Source organism: Aquarana catesbeiana, linkage group LG09 (genome assembly GCF_042186555.1).
Source record: "Aquarana catesbeiana isolate 2022-GZ linkage group LG09, ASM4218655v1, whole genome shotgun sequence".
Taxonomy (NCBI): domain Eukaryota; kingdom Metazoa; phylum Chordata; class Amphibia; order Anura; family Ranidae; genus Aquarana; species Aquarana catesbeiana.
In genome coordinates this window covers 302998609-303018409 of record NC_133332.1, presented here as the reverse complement: position 1 = coordinate 303018409, position 19801 = coordinate 302998609, and the positions used below count along the sequence as shown (strand labels likewise).

The window sequence follows — 19801 nt, the reverse complement described above, 5'->3', positions numbered from 1 at the left end:
ATTTTGAGGAATATAATGAATTTAATCCACTTTGGAATAAGGCTGTGTGTTAGTGGACACAAGATCGCATGGTACTGCAGTATCATGCAGTTTGGCACAGTGCATTTTTGGAAGTAGTGCATACACTACTTTTTGTGCAGCCTGATGCGATTGGCAGCCAGGGCCAGATTTACATCTCAGGAGTCTATAAACAGAGAATTTTAAAAAAGACAGTAAGACCAACCCTTTTTTTCTTGATAGCATATTTTTTACTCAGAACAAAAGTAAAATAAGTGTTACAAGAGTGCATCCTTTAGCAGTGCGTTATGCACAGAATGAATACACCAGTGCATTACACTCGGAATGCAGAGTTCAGGAGTGCATTGCGGTCGGAGTGCAGGGATCAGGCATGCGTTGCGGTCGGATTGCAGGGTTTGGGGGGGCCTGGGGGGTGATGTGAAGGGTGGTAGAGGACACTGCTATGAGGGTGCCCACACACATACACACACGTGTCCTCTGCCCCCCCCTTCCCTTTTTATAGCAGTGACGTTTGGTCCCCCTCAACCCCCCTCCCACAGCAGTGTCCTACCTGTGTACACAGCGGGGAGGGAGAGGCGGCACAGTTCTGGACAGAGGGCTGGAAGCAGTACTTTTCATATTAGCAAACTGGTGATTGTTTAGGACCACCCTGTTTCCTAGCAACCAATCACCTGCTGTTTAACTTCAAGTGTTAATTTGGCCAGCTCCTCCTCCCACCCTCCATCCTGAGCTATGCTGCCTCTCGCTCTCCGCTGTTCACTGATGATGATGGTGGCTGAGGAGGCGGCGGGGGGAGGGCGCAGGACACTGGGACAAAGAAGGTGTGGCTGAGGAGGCTGGGTGGAGAGAGGACAGGCAGCTAGAAGGCGGGGTCGTGGTGCAGGAACCTGTTCGTGGCCTACGTGCGGTCGACAGGTCGATCTGTCGACCCTGGTGTATAGTGAAGAGATTTCGTGGCACTATTTTGGCATAATCTCATGATTTATCAGGGATTTACTGTGGACTGGTGTCTATTACTAAAAATACACACTGATCTCGTTTGATCAGACTTTTTTCATTCATGCACTTTAAGATTTCATTGTCCATCTGACAGCATATTGTGTATCCTATATTTTGTTCTGGCTGCTTTTTCACCTTACAGTATACTGTAAGTTAATTTTTCCTTTAGAGCAGTGTTTCTATCTTTTATTTTGTGTGACAACCTGAATTTGACAAACTCCAATAATAAGTTTAGACAATCAATATTCAAACTGTATAAACAATATGTTAGCATTAACTGTACCCATAGCAAGTAATCTGTCTGGTTCTACATTTAAAGTCAAAACCACTTATGAGAAAATGTGAGCATGACTATTCTTAATTCAGCGCTTGTTGTCAAGTGCTCCATGTCAAAGTGGAGTTGTTTCTCCATTAAAAAAAGTATGACCCCTGATCGCTTTTATACAGGCTTTGCAGTATAGGGGAGGGGGGCGGTCAGTATTTTTAACACATAGGTAGCATTTAAAAAGATTCTGTGCTGGAGAGCTGATAGGTGATGTAATGCTCCAGGAATTCAGAACTTAAGTGCTCCATGACACACAGGAGAAACTCTGCTTCTCAATTATATGACTGAACTGGAGTAAAAAAAAAAAAAAAAAAAAGGTATTTCCATTGATGCTTTTTTTTCAAAGGCTATGCAGTATAGGTTGAAGGAGATGGGGAGGCAGTATTTTCAACAACATATAGTTAGCATTTCTTTCCACTTTAAACAGAATCTGTGAGGTCCCCCTATAAAATCCGTATCAAACCCAACGGGGCGGTATGAGTATCTGTAATGCGCACTGCCAAGCATCAGGTAATGGGGGAAGATGAAACACCTTAAAGTGGACCTTCACTGCATCTGAGCACCACAAATCAAAAACACTATTTAATTAATTTTTAATATTCAATGCAAACTCCCTCCATCCATCCATTTCTCCATGCTTTATTTTGCTGAGAAATCACTTTGAAACACACCCCCTAGTATTTCTTGAGCAAGGGCAAATGATTCTTGTAGCATAATCTGTCTTTAGCTCAAGCATGCGTGCAGGAGTGTGTGCTTAGCTGAGAAAAACCCTCCTTCTCCTCCCCTCCTGAAGACTCCTGGGACTTAATTTGGAAGGCAAGAAACCAGGAAGTAACTGAAGAAATGTAAAAAAATTTATAATATATAATCTACTTTCCTATGTATTTACTAATGCTAGCAGCGTGAGGATTAAAAATGTTTGAGAGAGAGAGAAGTTCCACTTTAAATTGAGCTATCCTCGTCCCTTTGCCTACATGTCCGGGTACTCCCAGCCATGTAAGTGAATTGGACTGGTAACATCACTGGTTGTTAAGGACTTGGCAATGGCTGCAGCGGCCAGATGCCAGCGTTGTCCTTAACCACTGACAGTGGGAAACCGTCGTGTAATAAAAAAAAAATAATAATATTTCTATTCTACATGATCGGCTCCCACTGAACTGTTAAATATTTGTCTGCTGATTAACTTTCCTTTAACCACTTGCCACCCAGGCCAATTCTGACACTTCTCTTCTACATGTAAAAACCCATATTTTTTTGCTAGAAAATTACTCAGGACCCCTAAACATTCTATGTTTTTTTTTAGCAGAGACCCTAGGGCAGTGATGGTGAACCTTGACACCCCAGATGTTTTAGAACTACATTTCCCATGATGCTCATGCACTACAGTGTAGTTGAGCATCATGGGAAATGTAGTTCCAAAACATCTGGGGTGCCAAAGTTCGCCATCACTGCCCTAGGGAATAAAATGGTGGTCTTTTTATCTTGCATGATATTTGCACAACAATTTTTTTCAAACGTGTTTTTTTGGGGGGGAACAAAAACAATTTATATATAAAAAAAATTAAGGTAGCCCAATTTTTTTGCTTAATGTGAAAGATGATGTTACACCAAGTAAATAGATACCTAACGTCATGCTTTAAAATTGCGCACACTCGCTGAATGGCACCAAACTTTGATACTTAAAAATCCCCATAGGCAACACTTTAACATTTTTTACAGGTTACCTGTTTAGTGTTACGGAGTTTTTTGATCACTTTTATTCCTATTACAAGGTCATAGAGACTGCCGGGGGCCATCTGGCTCGCGGTATTCTCTATGGTGAACTTCCAGCGCCGGCGGATTCTTGTTCCGGCTCGCCGTTCACATGGGCAAGCCGGTAGAAGCACTGTAGGACAGCGGGAGGGGAAGGGGACCGCCTGTAAAAACAATCAAGCCACTATGATTGTTTTTACTGTGCAGGGAATCGCCGGCTGTAAAAGAAGATATCTGAATGATGCCTGTAACTGCAGGCAGCATTTAGATATCACCACTCAGTCTATGACGTCATATGACGGTGTGCGGGTGTGAAGGAGTTAACATTTGAGTTTGGAATTAAAAGCACAATTGCTTTATTTGCTGATAGTACAGAGTGATAGAGAAATAATATCGGCATATGTATCAACATTATAGGAAAGTGGACTGAGACTTGGCAAATGAAAATTAAAGTGGTATGAAACCCAAAACCAAAAATGTAATCTATTTCAGCTTACCAATCATTAGATGTGGTGGCTACATTTGTTTTCCTTTTTAGGCTTTTTTCATCTGTGTTCCCCTGGTGATCTGCCCAGTAACACACCACCAGTATTAGAGTGTCCCCCACTCGGGATGAAGGAGCACAGGGGGCAGATTTGCACAGCAGCCTTGTCAGTCCAGAGGGAAGGGAGTGTTGGAGGTTCTTGCAAATTTAAATACTCTAAAAAAAAAATAAGCCGAACTCCAGCTAATTCTTTATAAGCATTTATAGAAAACCGTTTTTTTTTTTTTTCTCTTTTGGGGGAAAGGTTTTCCATAAATAAAATCTTATCTGATCATTGTAAGCACCCCTGATAAATGGTTTGTCCAGGGCCGGTGCTAGACTATTTTTTGCCCTAGGCAAGACCAGCTACTTGCGCCTCCCTCCCCCCCCCCCCCCGAAAAAAAAAGATGCTAACAGTGGGATTATTGTGGAAGGCTGGAAGGTGGATGTTTGCCAATGATTCCCCACAATCCAGTATACAATATTTGCCTACATACTATCTGCATGAGAGAGAGGGGAGGATGAGAGAGTGGGGGATTGGGGATGATGGGGGGATTGGGGAAGAGAGGGGGGAAGAATGAGATAGTGTGGATTGGGGATGATAGAGAAGGGGGAGTGTCTGCAGTCCCTTCCGTGCACCCCTTGTCCCAGTCTGTGGGTAAGTGTGTACCTCCTTTCATAGACGTTCACGCTGGCCAGCAGCAGGCCATTCTTCTGGCTGATGAGGATGCTCTGTTCTATGTCATTAGACCGCAGGGTTGCTGAGCCTGTTTCTCCTCACCTCTCTGGTGATCAGGGAGCTCTTCTCCCTCCCGGGCACTCGCATCTCACTGCTCCCACCATGCCTGCTGCACCGCCCCCGATCCAGACCTGCACAGTTTAAGTGACACACAGTCAGCAGCACTATTCCGGCGGAGCCGCGCCGGCCGCCGCCGGGCAGACGAACCACATGAGTGATCCATTCGAGCCGGCTTGCACCCACCTAGTGGGAGCACCGGCCCTGGGTTTGTCTCATCCCTGTAACTTCAAAAGTGCTTGTTCTTTTGAAAAACTTACTGGCTGGATCACAAAATGAATATAGCAGAAATAAAGCCTAAAAAAGAAAACAAATGCAGATGTCGCATCTAGGAACTGAGAAGCTCCAATATAATAATGGTTTGATTTTGAGTTTAACCACTTAACAACCGGCCCATAGACGAATGATGGCTACAGGCCAGTTCGATAAGTCTGGGAGGGCGTACTGTGACATCCTCCCAGAATCGCGCCCCCCTGGGGCGTGTACACAAGAGCATCCGTGACCACGGTAAATAACCGCTGATAGCAGCCGTTTACCACTTGATCGCTCCGTCAAATGACGGAGCGCTCACATGTAAACAAACCGGCGTGATATCCGATTCCTCTCTCCCCTTTCTGTACAGTGTGAGCGGAGAGAGGGAGAGATCGGATGGGCTGGATGTGTAGTGCCCCCAGCACTGCTCAGTGACAAATCCAGCACTCATCCATCCCTCTGATGAATAGAATTCATCAATAGCTCAGCTTGATTGAATCCGATTTTAAACCACGTCTATATTGATCAGAAGCCTATCTGGAGTACATCCCTGTATAGCCACGACCCAGTGAGACGCTCAAGTGGTTGCCAATATTATATCCCGTACCAGGCCTCCTGTGTGTGTTCAGCGGCCGTTCCTACAGTCAAGGCCGTGGCTGAGCGACAGCCGAACGCTTTATATTGCCTGCTATTCGGTAAGCAGGCAGTTTATATGCAGCAGTTTAACTGTGGGATACACACAAAAAAATACCAAATATATAGAAAAAAACTGCGCTATACCATAAATTATGTGTGAATGTGCAAAAATTAATAATACATATCATAAAGTGGTGAAATGTAAAATCTGAAAAACTCCTCTCATGAAATACCAACATCAAAAAACAAAAAAAACGTAGTGATCAAATAAACCATAAAGGTGAATACTAAGCAATGCAAATAGGACTATGAATCAATATATGCATATCAGAGTTCATAAGTGATCTTGAATGGGGAAAATCAGAAAACCTCTAGGAAAGGTGAAGAAAGTCCCAAAGGAAAGCCCCTCTGTGCTCTGCGGAGAGGACTTAAATATGAAGACTGTATCAAAACACCGCTCACAGTGATCCTCCACTACATAGATTTCGCACTTATCACAAAGCAAGCAGTAAAAGCTTGTGTACAGACCCAAATCAGGGATATCCAGCTGGTAATGGAGCTTCTCTGTATGCAGCGTGACTGCGGAAATGCAATAGGAGATCCACCCACTCGAGCTCAAAGGCATGTGAATAAAAGAGAGGTGGCCATAGCCTAAATCTGATAGGACATTTATTTAAAAAAGGTAGAAAACTTACACAAGGTAGGATCAAAAAAAGCAGTTCGCCGGCCGGCATAGCGAGCGCCCGTTCAAATAGGATCGCGATGACGTCAGAGTGTCAACCTCCCGACGTATGTTTCGTTTACAACTGACGTTGTCTGGGGAACGGGCGACACTCTGAGTCATCGCAATATATAGAGTACATAAAACCTCGTTATGACATCTCAGCGGCAAAAAGGATAAGCCATCAATCACATAATTAGATTGTAGCCAGAGCTAAAAAAACAGGAATCACTCCTTACCCACAGAGGATATACCTAGAACCATTAAAATAGGGATGTGTAAATTGTATAAAGAAGGAATATTAAATGCATGAATGGTATTACCGATCAGTATAAGGCTGATGGATCAAGCCAACAACAGCGCATATTCTTTCAGGCACAGAGTGTATGTAAACGACACTCCGCCATCTTGTGGAACTGAGGGGAATTGTGTCTCTAAAAAAAACTCTAAAAAATATACACCCATAATGCTTATAGGACATATGTACTTAAAAAGTACATATGTCTTTACCCAAAATTCATATCAAAATAGTGGTCATTATGAAACTAAAAAAGAAGAAATATATAAACCAAGATGCAACAATCCTCATACAATATGTCACAAAATGGTTATATAAACCCATAATGTGAAGGTCACAGAGGGAAATTGCGTCTCTAAAAAAACTCTAAATATACACCCATAATGTTTGCACAATACCCATAATGTGAAAGTCACTAGAAACAAATGGAAGTCAAAGGACAAAAATCAAGGACCAAAGAAAAACAAAAATCTGTGAAAAAAGGGAAGGGGAAATATAAACTCCTATCAACACTGAGATGTCATATCGAGTTCACAGCGATATTATCAATATTAAGCATTATCAATAAATGCATTCAAGTCTACCTCCACATTTAACCCGAATGGTGTATAACATTTGATTTTATATATCCATGCCATTTCCAACCGTACCCAACCATACCGAGCTGTACCCAGCCATACTCAGCCGTACTCTGCGACACCCAGCCGTACTCTGCGACACCCAGCCGTACTCTGCGACACCCAGCCGTACTCTGCGACACCCAGCCGTACTCTGCGACACCCAGCCGTACTCTGCGACACCCAGCCGTACTCTGCGACACCCAGCCGTACTCTGCGACACCCAGCCGTACTCTGCGACACCCAGCCGTACTCTGCGACACCCAGCCGTACTCTGCGACACCCAGCCGTACTCTGCGACACCCAGCCGTACTCTGCGACACCCAGCCGTACTCTGCGACACCCAGCCGTACTCTGCGACACCCAGCCGTACTCTGCGACACCCAGCCGTACTCTGCGACACCCAGCCGTACTCTGCGACACCCAGCCGTACTCTGCGACACCCAGCCGTACTCTGCGACACCCAGCCGTACTCTGCGACACCCAGCCGTACTCTGCGACACCCAGCCGTACTCTGCGACACCCAGCCGTACTCTGCGACACCCAGCCGTACTCAGCCATACCCAGCCGTACTCGGCCATACTGGCCAGGCTGTGGAAGTCTCCCACATATGGTACTCGGGGGGGGGGGGTCCATTTTGGGGTGTCATTTTTGCTATGTACATGCTATGTGTTAGAAACGTGGTATAAATGGACAACTTTGTGTTAAAAAAAATTGCGTTTTCATTTTCTTTCCACATTTTCCAAACATTGTAGAAAAAAATGACATGTTCAAAAGACTCATTATGCCTCATAGATTATACGTTGGGCTGTTTACTTTCCAAAATGGGTTCATTTTTGGGGCGTTTCCATTGTCCTGGTTCTCCAGGGCCAAAGGTGTAGGAGGTGGTCAGGAAATTAGATGTGTAATTTATGCTCCAAGAACGCCTGATGGCACTCCCTGCATGTTGTGCCTCTGTACGTGGCGTAAACGTCTCATACATGTGGTATCGCCATATTCGGGAGGAATAACAGAATGTGTTTTGAGGTGTAATTTGTGGTATGCATATGCTGTGTGTGAGAAATAACCTGCTAATATGACAATTTTGTGAAAAAAAATCTTGATTATGCGAAGAATTGTGGGAAAAAATGACAACTTCAAAAAACTCACCATACCCTTTTCTAAATACCTTGGAATGTCTACTTTCCAAAAAGAGGTCATTTGGAGGGTATTTGTACCTTCCTGGCATGTTAGGGTCTCAAGAAAGGGTCAGTACTTCAGGTGTGATCAATTTTCAGAGATTTGCACCATAGCTTGTGGACTCTATAACTTTCACAAAGACCAAATAATATACACAGATTTGGGTTATTTTTACTAAAAATATGTAGCAGTATACATTTTGGCCAAAATTTATGAAGAAAAATTACTAATTTGCAAAATTTTATAACAGAAACGAAGAAAAATGCATTTTTTTAACAGAATTTTCAGTCTTTTTTTTTTCTTTTGTAACGCAAAAAATAAAAAACCCAGCAGTGATTAAATACCACCAAAAGAAAGCTCTATTTGTGGGGGAAAAAAAGGACAAAAATTTCATATGGGTACAGTGTTGCATGACTGAGTAATTGTCATTTAAAATGTGAGAGCACCGAAAGCTGAAAATTGGTCTGGTTAGGAAGGGGGTTTAAAGCGGCGTTCCACCCCCAAAAAAAAAATTAATGTGCTTAAAAAAAAAAAAAAAAACATTTGGAGAAAATTTTTTTTTTTTCTTACTCACCTCTAAGCCACAGCCAGGCACCCACAGTTAAAATGCTGGCGCCACCGAGCGGAGGGGGAGACAGCGGGGCTTCGATCCCCCGCATCGCTGGACCCTGGGACAGGTAAGTGTCCGATTATTAGAAGTCAGCAGCTGCAGTATTTGTAGCTGCTGACTTTTATTCTTTTTTTTTTTTAAGGTGAACTCCGCTTTAAGTGCCCAGTGGGTAAGTGGTTAATACTGCTTTAATGCTTTAAGTTATGCTTTTGGGTGCTAAATATTTTAGGGCATGATACTCATTTGGTGGGTTAAACTGGGAGAATCTATGATTTAATAAATTCTTTGACACATTCACTTTGTTTTCTAAAGCTACCTTCCTCCTGTGTAGAAGTGGTATATGTAGGGCATTGCCTTCTGGCAAGCTTTCTTATGTTATCGTAGTCCAGCTTACCCATCAATCTATTTTTTAAAGGTGTCATTGATCCCAGACCAAAAAAGTTTAGCAGCTTGGCACTAACCCTAATTTTCATATTTTTTTTTTTTTTTTTAATAGCACACGTAAGTCTTTTATTCTGTATTTTATTTAAAAAAACTGGACCTTTTTATTTTCTAATAATATAAATGAATGTGACAATTACACTATTAAATAGTTGGTGCAGTTGTACTATATGGAGCCTGAGGGTGGCAGCATTAATCTACAGGCTGAAGGCTGCTTCTGGTCACTATGTCATATTTGACAGTTATCACATGACCTGGAACCACTCTGATAGGCTCCTGATTGTTGGTGGAGACCCAAGCTTTCGGTGGTAGCCTGGATCGAAAGCAACCAATTGCGCAGAGTGTCATTTGCTCATAAGGATGGGTTTAAAATTTAAATTACTTTACATTTGCTCATTAATTTTCATGGTTTTTTATTACAGGAGAACAAGGACTGGAACCATTTAATCCAGGACGCCCAGCGTAGAGGTGCTCTTGTAAAAACAAAGAAGGAACATTATCAGAGAGATGTGAATAGAATACTGAAATTGAAGCCTGTAGTACAGAGGACTACTTTTCCTCCCATTAAACCGGTAGTAGTCCACACACCTCCAGTTGAAGCACCATGCAGAGGCATTAATATTCAACCAGTACCACCTCCCAGGAGACCTATAGCTCACCCGGCTGTAGCTGTAACACAGCACAAAAATTCCAGGTCTCTGTCAGTACCCCCGTTGTCAGAAAGGAAAATTCCCAGCCATGTGGGACCTTCTCCTATTCCTTTAGCGTCAAGTGGAAAGCTGCGAGATCCCAGACTGGCACGCCGGTGTGAAGAAAAACGTAGTAACAGCACACCACCATCTAGTCTGCAGCAGAGTTCTGATACAAACATTTCCCAAGGTCGTGTCTATCAGAACTTTCCTTCATCCTCAGTCAAGGGAGTCAAACGACCTTCGCAGCCTGCACAAAGAGATCCGTGGTCCAACCAACTACTAAATGAAGGTCGAGATCAAGACTATCGAGGTCATAAAGACTATCGAGATAAAGACTACCGAGATAAAGACTATCGAGGTCATAAAGACCAGGAATACAAGAAAAGGAAAGTGTCTTAGCAGTGTTATAAACTACCAGGGACTGAATAGTATTTTACAATGGCCCTCTTATGAACTTGAATGAGTAATCTGTGTTTATTGGGAATGCCCAACACTGCAGCTGTACAAAGAAAGATTAACGAATGCTCTCTATGCAAACTCTCACCTGGAGAAATAAATTCCTATCTTATAACAAAGGGGAAAGGGATTTTTGTACAATAAAATGTATGTAGTTGTGTAACATAGCTGTGCTAAGGTGTACAGACAGCGTATTTTATTCTAAATGAGGGTTTTAGAATGTTACTTTAAGCCATACACAGTAAAACAGGTCGCTATCACAAACTCAATAAACATGTTTGTAGTAGCTTGAGTTTTTAGTGCCACTTGCATTCAATTTCCTGCACCAGTTCTTTTGTCAGTGCTTTGCATCAAGGCTGCAGTGTTTCTGCCAACAGAATTTTCAGCTTATGTCGTTCATAGTGGAAAGGTCTTTTGTGGATTGAGACTTTCCTGAAAACCCTATTTAGCCATGGATAACAGAGAATGCATGGAAGGTTTTGGGAACACATGTTGGCTGCCCCACTTGAAACCTAAGCCAAAGTTAACAGACTTTCAGATATTTTACATATTCTTTAAGTATAGGATGTTTAAAATCATCCCCCCTGACTTTTGTATTTGCAGGCACTGTGAAGTAATTCTTACTTTGAGTAGTTTAGCTGATTCTGCTCTCCCCTCCCAGCGGTGACTTGGCAGTCTTCTAATCTTTATTATAAATAGCAGGTGCACAGGAGGGGAAGAGAGCAAAGTACTTTGGCCTTACTTGAACTGCTAATCTTTAATTTTGAGGATGAATTGCTCCACAGTGCCTGCGGTTAAGACAGGGAAGGCTTATTTTATACTTCATTTATTGAAAATGCTTGAATCTCCTTAACCTGGCCACAGGTTAACTTTAAAAGTAAAATAATATGATTTAAAAACCATAAAATGGTTGGTAAATTCAGAGTATAGCCAGCTCAAATTTTACATTTTCGCTTGACCTGCAAACGTTGACATGGACTCAGCATTATTCGTTTTCATATTGTTTAAGGTTGCTACTCCTCAGGTTACATACCCATTTGGAGAGGATTGAGAGGCAATTGTGTTAACATCAACTTTAGAGTAAAAATTAGTATTTGTAACTTCCTCTTCCTAAATCTGGGACTCCAATGATCATTTATATGTGGCTTTTAATGAAGGTAACCTCAACTTCTGTGATGGGCTTTTTTTTCTTTTTTTTTTTTTCCTCCATCATGTTCTCCTTTTTGAATGACCTCTGCCATGACAGGATTGACTTCAAATGCTGGAGAAGGGCCTAGATACTATATTTCCAGTTAAACTGAGCAATCCTAATGTAACTGCAGACAGTTGTCTAAAATTAATCAAACAATTCAATTTTTACTCATGCACTTAATTTGTATTTTCTTTTTTGAAGTTTGGACATGCCCTCCTATTTTTATCCAGCTCTCATTCAGCGTCTGTTTTTTTACCCCCTTTGGTCTAAAGCAGCCCTGATGAACCGGCTGAATTCCAGTCTAATTATGAGCACTGTGATTGTACAGAAGTGGGTCCACAAATCAACTTCTGTATAACTGCCCTGTTGGATTTTCTCCATGCAATCAGAGCACTGATCAGTGTATTCTGATGGTGGGGAGTTCTCTCCGCTGTCAGAATACAATAGCTCAGCAGAAGGATTCCCCGATCCACCTTGAATATGTAATTTTTTTTTTTTTTTCATCTATTTAATATTCTGGTTGAACAAAAAGAATAAAAATGACTTCTGTATGGGCTGCCTTATAGACAGGAAATCCATTATTGCAGGGAGTACAGTTGCTGACTATGCCAATCCTGTTCTGTTTGTCTTTTCCCTGAATTAACCAAAAGATAAAGCAATTGCACTTGTGGGCTATTTTCATGTATTGTATGTTCATTAGCTGGGGCAGGATCTATGAAGGTGCATAATTACCTGATTAGGCACTCACTCTAAGGCTGCTTTCACACTGAGGTGCTTTACAGGTGCTATAGCGCTAAAAATAGCGCCTGTAAAGAGCCTCTCCTTTCACACTGGAGCGGTGTGCTGGCAGGACACCAAAAAAGTCCTGCAAGCCGCATCTTTGCAGTGCTGCAGGAGCGGTGTATACACCGCTCCTAAAGCGCCCCTGCCCATTGAAATCAATGGGCAACATGGCCGAACCAGCGGTGCTTTGCGGGCAGTTTTAACCCTTTGTCGGCTGCTAGCGGGGGTTAAAAGTGCCCCGTTAATGGCCCAAAACCTCTGCATAAATGATGGTAAAGCGCTGCTAAAAATAGCGGCACTTTACCGCCAACACCCCAGTGTGAAAGTAGCCTTAAGCATCTCTTCAATTTCCCAAGTTATCTTTCAGGATGTTTTTACCTCATGTATGCCATCCTGGAAAATTATGTACCAGGTTACTAACACTGATTTTCCAGCAGGATATGTTGGTTTCTGTTTTTTATAGAGTAATTAACATGAATGTCTAAGCTCTTCCAGCATTGTTGTAGTCACCAAAAATGTAAATATCTGAAACACAAAACTTCTGGACACACTTGAAAGAAATTCTAGTTATACAAGTCTTATACAATATGCCCCAAATGTATTTCTCTTCTAGCTTTTTATAGCCAACATCTAAGCCATTCAGACATGTCCGTTAATCCTGTTTGCAAGGGTCATAGCCCACTTGCCTGTTGGTTTTATAAAGCATCTACTTAATTTTTTTTTTTTTTAACTTGTAGCTGTGGAGTTTTGTGTTCTATGTCTGTTTTTCATGTTGACCGTATTGGAAAGTCCACATCACAGTTCCTATTTGCCATAAGTATAATAAATGACAAACTTTGTTACTTTTTTATGAAGTCAGATTGTGAATTATATTTTATTTGCAGTTATTTTGGTATGTAACTGTTCAGCGATCCCGACATGCAAACCACAGACAGAGAAAATCTAAAATAATTGCTGTAGACATGGGTATCTTAGATCAGATACACAAGACCAACAGTTTTCTGAAAGCTAATTGTAAGTAGTTGTATTGTAAAACATTTTCTCTTTCCCTGTAATAAAAAAGTGAAAAGGTTTGGTATACAATTAAAAACTAAAACACCATTCATAGAATTGTCAGGGATCAAGTATATGTGTACATCAAATAAACCTGCCAATTAAGATATATAGAAGGTTTAGGTCATGTGATCATCCAACCAAGTAACATCTAGGCTTTATTGGATTGTTGCGGTCCAGGTTACAGAACATCTAATTTATCTAGGGTTCCCTTGAGTTTTTGTGCATTATAAACTGGATCAGTGATGGCAAACTTTGGAATTACATTTCCCATGATGCTCAACTACACTGCAGAGTGCATGAGCATCATAGGAAATGTAGTTCCAAAACGTCTGGGGTGCCAAGGTTCGCCATCACTGTACTAGATGGTTTTAGACTGTGTTTGGTATCCACTGTATTGTGGTGTGAAATAAGCATATTAAAGGCTATGGAGTTCTGGAGCCACCTGTGGTCTTATTTATATACTGAGAGTTCAAACATGTCAGTGTGTGGACATGACCATATTCGTTGTATAAGGTTTGGGTGTGCTGCTTTGCATTTAATCCTGGTTTATGGTTGGCTTTATAATGTATGGTGTTTGCTTGATGTTTTTTGGGGGAAACGGACCACTGTCTATAGGAGGATGAATATTCGGTCGAAAAGTATGCCATTCCTTCTATGGACTTTACCCTATGAACAGGAATGGGGACTAAGTTTGTGTTTATTGTCCCAGAAAGTAGGGGGGCTGATTTCTCTCTTAATGAAAAAATTTAATTTCTTAATTGTAGATGAAAGGACACAGGGCCTTTCAAGTCTGAGACCATTGGGTTATGAAGATGCCTTCAGGTGATTGGAAACTGGCAAACAAAGCTGCAACAACAGCCCTGTATAACCCCTTCCGCTCCAGAAAGCCTTATTTTTTTTGTTTGTGTTTTTATATTTCCTTAGGTGAACAGACATGTTTCATTGCTCCTTATATAACCACTGTGACTTCCCTTGCAGCTTCCAGATCAGTTGATTTCTTAAATGTGCCTTGTGGGACCAGACCCAACTAGGAAGATGATACAGGATTGACCTGTAATGTTTAGGGCACTGAATCTTGCTTTTGGCAATCATCTAGGTATGCAATGCAACATGATGGGTCAGCCGCATGGTGCTTTACAGGTCCAGGTCGTGGGCCACTTATGGGATATGCACTGGGAAGGCATAGATCTAGATGAGGCTTTATTCCCTAATTTCCCTTGCCTTTACTGGGAGAAACCATCAGGGCTCTGCTGTACTTTAAACAGCGTGCTGTCACACCAGTCCATGAAAGGTTAAAAAGGTGGAGCAATGGTTGTGACATATTCAGTTGTAGGCAGCAGTTGGAGCAGATTGACACTTTTAAAATTTGAAACATGTTTTTTTTCCCTCAAGCCACCAGTAATTGGACCAGGAGAGCGTGCAGCTTGGGCTGTTTGCATTCTGCCTCTCTACCTGCATACAGCACAGCAATCATCTGGATGTGCCCGAGTGTCCAGTGCCTACAGTGCAGTGGTGTATTTACGTTTTGTGCTGCCCTAGGCCTGACTAAACTCATGCACCCCCTAATTTAAATATGACCCACCCCTTCCTGTTTAAGACACTCCCTATCACATGTAAGCCACACCCCTTCCTCTTTAGGCTCCACATTTTCCTCTTGCTCATCAGTGCAGCTTAAGAGTGCCACCTTGTCAGTTTCAAAATATCACAGTTTACTAGTGTAAATTAATTATGTTTTGATAATAGCAAAAAATACCTTCTTCAGCTCTGTGTATACAAAGGAGCATGGGGGAGCTCATGGCCATAATTGGGGTGGTAGTGACACAGCCCCAAATGATCCACAATGGCTCAAAATTGATATGGTCCAGAAATATTTAAACAAAATAAAGGTGGATAAAGCACCTGGACCAGATGACATCCACCAACAGATCCTAAAAAAATTGAGCTCTGTCATTTCAAAGCCATTGTTTCTAATTTCTAGGGACTCGTTTAACTTCTATAGTTGGAAAGATACTGGGGAGTTTATTAAAAGACCACAAAGAAGAGTTCTTGCTGGGGAAAAAAATATTTTAAGCAACAGACAGCATGGATTCATGAAAGACAGAAGTTGTCAAACAAACCTGATTTCTTTATATGAGGAGGTAAGTAAAACCTTGGACAGAGGGGTGGCTGTGGACGTCCGTTTGACACAGTTCCCCACACACGGCTCATGTGTAAGGTAAAGTCTACAGGCTTAGAAAGATCAGTTTGTAAATGGATAGGAAACTGTCTAAAAGACAGAATTCAGAGAGTAGTGGTTAATGATTCTTACTCTGAATGGTCTAAGTTTATCAGTGTTGTACTCCAAGGTTCAGTGTTGGGAGCCTTATCTTTATAAATGATATAGGGTCTGGGATTAAAAGTACCATTTCAGTCTTTGCAAATTACACCAAACTATCCAGTGAAATAACATCCTTACAGGATATCTCTAACTTACAAGCCAACCTCAATGCGCTGTTTATTTGGACGACTATGTGGCAAATGAGGTTTAATGTTGATAAATGTAAAGTTATGCACTTGGGGGCTAAGATTATGCATGCATCATACATACTAGAGGGGGTAGAACTGAGGGAATTCATAGTGGAGAAAGATCTGGAGGTTTTGGTAGATCATAAGCTTAAGATTTACCCCCTTCCTGACCAGAGCACTTTTTGCGATACGGCACTGCGTTGCTTTAACTGACAATTGCGCGGTCGTGCGACGTTGCACCCAAACAAAATTGACGTTCTTTTTTTTTTCCCACACTTAGAAGCTTTCTTTTGGTGGTATTTGATCACCTCTGTGGTTTTTATTTTTTGTGCTATAAAAAAAAGTGACAATTTTGAAAAAAAAGCAATATTTTTTACTTTTTGCTGTAATAAATATCCCCAAAAAATATATATAAAAAAAAAAAGAATTTCTTTCTCGGTTTAGACCGATCTGTATTCTTCTACATATTTTTGGTAAAAAGAAATTCGCAATAAGCGTATATTGATTGGTTTGCACAAAAGTTATAGTGTCTACAAAATAGGGGATAGATTTATGGAATTTTTATTTTTTTATTTTTTTTTTTTAATTAGTAATGGCGGCAATCTGCAATTTTTTTCGTGACTGCGACGAACCATTGTCATTTATACAGCAATCAATGCTATAAAAATTCAGGCAGTGAAGGGGTTAAACACTAAGGGGCGCTCAAGGCGTTAAGTGTGTCCTAGGAGTGATTCTAACTGTGGGGGGGGGGATTGCCTCACTAGAACATTAGAGATCACTGCTCCCAATGATGGAGTAGTAGATCTGTCATGTTGCTAGGCAAAACAGGGAAATGACTTGTCTACAAAGGCATCCCCCCGTTCTGCCGCTCCATGACACGATCGTGGGCCCCCAGTTGAGTCCGCGGACACGGTCACGGAGTACGCAGCGGGCACATGCACCCCCACAATGCCACAATTTAAAGGGGACGTACCTGTACGCCAATTTGCCCAGCTGTGCAATTGTGCCGACGTATATCGTTGTGCGCTGGTCGGCATGTGGTTAATAATAGCATTCAATGCCAAGCTGTGGTTTCCAAAGCGAGAAAAGTCCTTTCTTGTATTAAGAGAGGTATGGACTCCAGAGAGAATTATATCGTTTTGCCCCTGTACAGTACAATCATTAGTAAGACCTCATCTGGAATATGCAGTTCAGTTTTGGGCACCAGTTCTCAAAAACGATATCGGGGAACTCAAGAGTGTGCAGAGAAGGCCCTCCAAACTGATAAGAGGCATGGACATGGAAGAATGGTCAAACGTTCCCATAGATACACTCCTAAATAAAGTTGACCGATATATCGGCCGATATTTGGCCTTTTTTAAGAAATCGGCATCGGCCGATTGCCTCCCTTCCCCACACTCCACTGACAGTTTCACACACTGAGCGGCTCTGTGCTCAGTGTGTGAAACTGATTTGCAATTGAATGCAGAGAGAGGAGCTGTCAGAATTCATCGTGATGATGGGGGTGGGCGGGACCCAGGTATCAAACACCAGCCGATGGGATCTGGGCGGGCCGCTATGTGTATGTGGCCCCGCCCATTTTCTTAAGCAGCCCAATCATTGGCTGGTGTTTGATAGCTGCAGGGCCCCGTCCAGCCCACCCCCGACATAACGCTGAATTCTGACAGCTGGTCTCTGCATTCAGTTATATATAATGTAACTGAAACTGACAAATCGGCTCAGTGTGAAACCTGCCAGTGCCAACCAATGCCACCTGCCAGTAAAAGAAAAATCGGTTTAAAATAGCCGCAAAAATGGCATCATATATCGGCCAGCCTGATTTCTATATATCGGCATCGGCCAGAGAAAAACCCACATCGGTCGACCTCAACTCCTAAACCTTGTGGACAACCTTCCCAGAAGAGTTGAAGCTGTTATAGCTGCAAAGGGTGGGCCAACTCCATATTGAACCCTACGGACTAAGACGAGGACGCCACTAAAGTTTATGTGCGTGTAAAGGCAGGCGTCCCAATACTTTTGGTAATATAGTGTTTGTGGGGGAGCCTATTGAATGTTTACTAGGGATCGCTTCTCCAACTGGTTCTTGTAATTTTATATTGATCTTGTGTCTGCACTCTAATTGTCAATGTCTGCCTGATGAAAGGGTTGATTTATGGCTCTGAAATGTTGCATATTTTGTGATCAATAAAGGGAGTAACAGACAAAATCAATCAACCAACGGAGCTTAGGAAGATCCAGAGACCCTAGAGAAAACTGGTAAATATTAGATGTTTAGGCTGGTTACAGCCTAGAAAGGCACTAAATGTAATTAGGGACACAACAACATAGGACAGGGTCCCAACCCCTGATTGCAGGCAACCGTGCCCTTAGAGGTTACCAACTAGAAGCCCTCAGAACTGGTAGCAGAGTGTGGCCTGGGGTCGGCTGTAGCAGCAGGACTACCCTTCTGTGTCTATGTACAGACAGGTCACATCTGTGTAGGAATAATGCAACTAGAGCCAAAGTGCGAAGCAAGGTCTCAGGTTTTCACACACCCAGGCAGCTAGTGCTAATGAAAGTCAGGTGGCCAGAGATGACAGGTCACTGTAAACGGGTAGTGGTAACAGACAGGAGTTCCACATTGTTCTTTGCAAGCAGAAGTGGCAGCAGGTGCTTCCTCTATGCTGAATAGCAGACGAGAGTGTGTGTTAAGAGGGTACTGTGTTTTAGTGGTGTACCGGGGGGGGAGGGCATTAACCATGGATATCACAGATGAAGGATGCCCTGGTGCAGTTGCCTGTTGCATGCAGAGTGTCAATGGTGTTGCGGGTGCTGTTATACTCTCTGTGCACATGGCACACAGCACTGACAGAAGCCAGAATTGTCACTGCACTGTCTGGAGGTGAGCACCCAGAGGTGGAGGAGCACTTGTCACTTGATGAAGAGAAAATCATTTTTAATCACTAATCACACAGCGGTGTGTGTGTGTCACAATTATATGGGACTAATGTGTATAAAGCTATTCTGTTGAAGAATATCAAAATGTTATGTTATCGTCTCTTTTCACACTAGATATATAAGTTGTGCTGCATTTATTTATGATATACACTATATTACCAAAAGTATTGGGATGCCTGCTCTTACACGCACATGGAATTTAATGGCATCCCAGTCTCGATCTATAGGGTTCAATATTGAGTTGGCCCACCCTTTGCAGCTATATCCGCTTCAACTCTTCTAGGAAGGCTGTCCTCAAGGTTTAGGAGTGTGTCTATGGGAATGTTTCTTCCAGAAGCACATTTGTGAGATCCGGCACTGATGTGGACGAGAAGGCCTGGCCCGCAGTCTCCACTCTAATTCATCCCAATTGTGTTCTATCGGGTTGAGGTCAGGACCCCAAACTCGCTCGTCCATGTCTTTATGGACCTTGCTTTGTGCACTGATGAGCAGTCATGTTGGAACAGAAAGGGGCCATCCCCAAACTGTTCCCACAAAGTTGGGAGCATGAAATTGTCCAAAATGTCTTGATATGCTGACACCTTAAGAGTTCCCTTCACTGGAACTAAGGGGCCAAGCCCAACCCCTGAAAAACAACCCCACACCATAATCCCCCCTCCACCAAATGATTTGGACCAGTGCATAAAGCAAGGTCCATAAAGACATGGATGAGCGAGTTTGGGGTGGAAGAACTTGACTGGCCTGCACAGAGTCCTGACCTCAACCCGATAGAATATCTTTGGGATGAATTAGAGCGGAGACTGTGAGCCAGGCCTTCTTGTCCACATCAGTGCCTGACCTCACAAATGCGCTTCTGGAAGAATGGTCAAACATTCCCATAGACACACTCCTAAACCTTGTGGACAGCCTTCCCAGAAGAGTTGAAGCTGTTATAGCTGCAAAGAGTGGACCAACTCAATATTGAACCCTACGGACTAAGACTGAGATCCTATTAAAGTTCATGTGCGTTTTAA

The 19801-nt window shown here is 42.5% G+C and overlaps 1 protein-coding gene across 1 annotated transcript in view; it reads left to right on the top strand.

The window, feature by feature from the left end:
* Nucleotides 1–13144, top strand: part of SETX (senataxin) — a 246402-nt gene extending 233258 nt beyond the window's left edge. The window contains exon 25 of the mRNA XM_073600527.1: nucleotides 9590–13144. Coding sequence (XP_073456628.1) covers nucleotides 9590–10258 — 669 coding nt within the window. The 3' untranslated portion in view covers nucleotides 10259–13144. The remainder of the gene's footprint in view (nucleotides 1–9589) is intronic.
* The last annotated feature ends 6657 nt before the right edge of the window (nucleotides 13145–19801 follow it).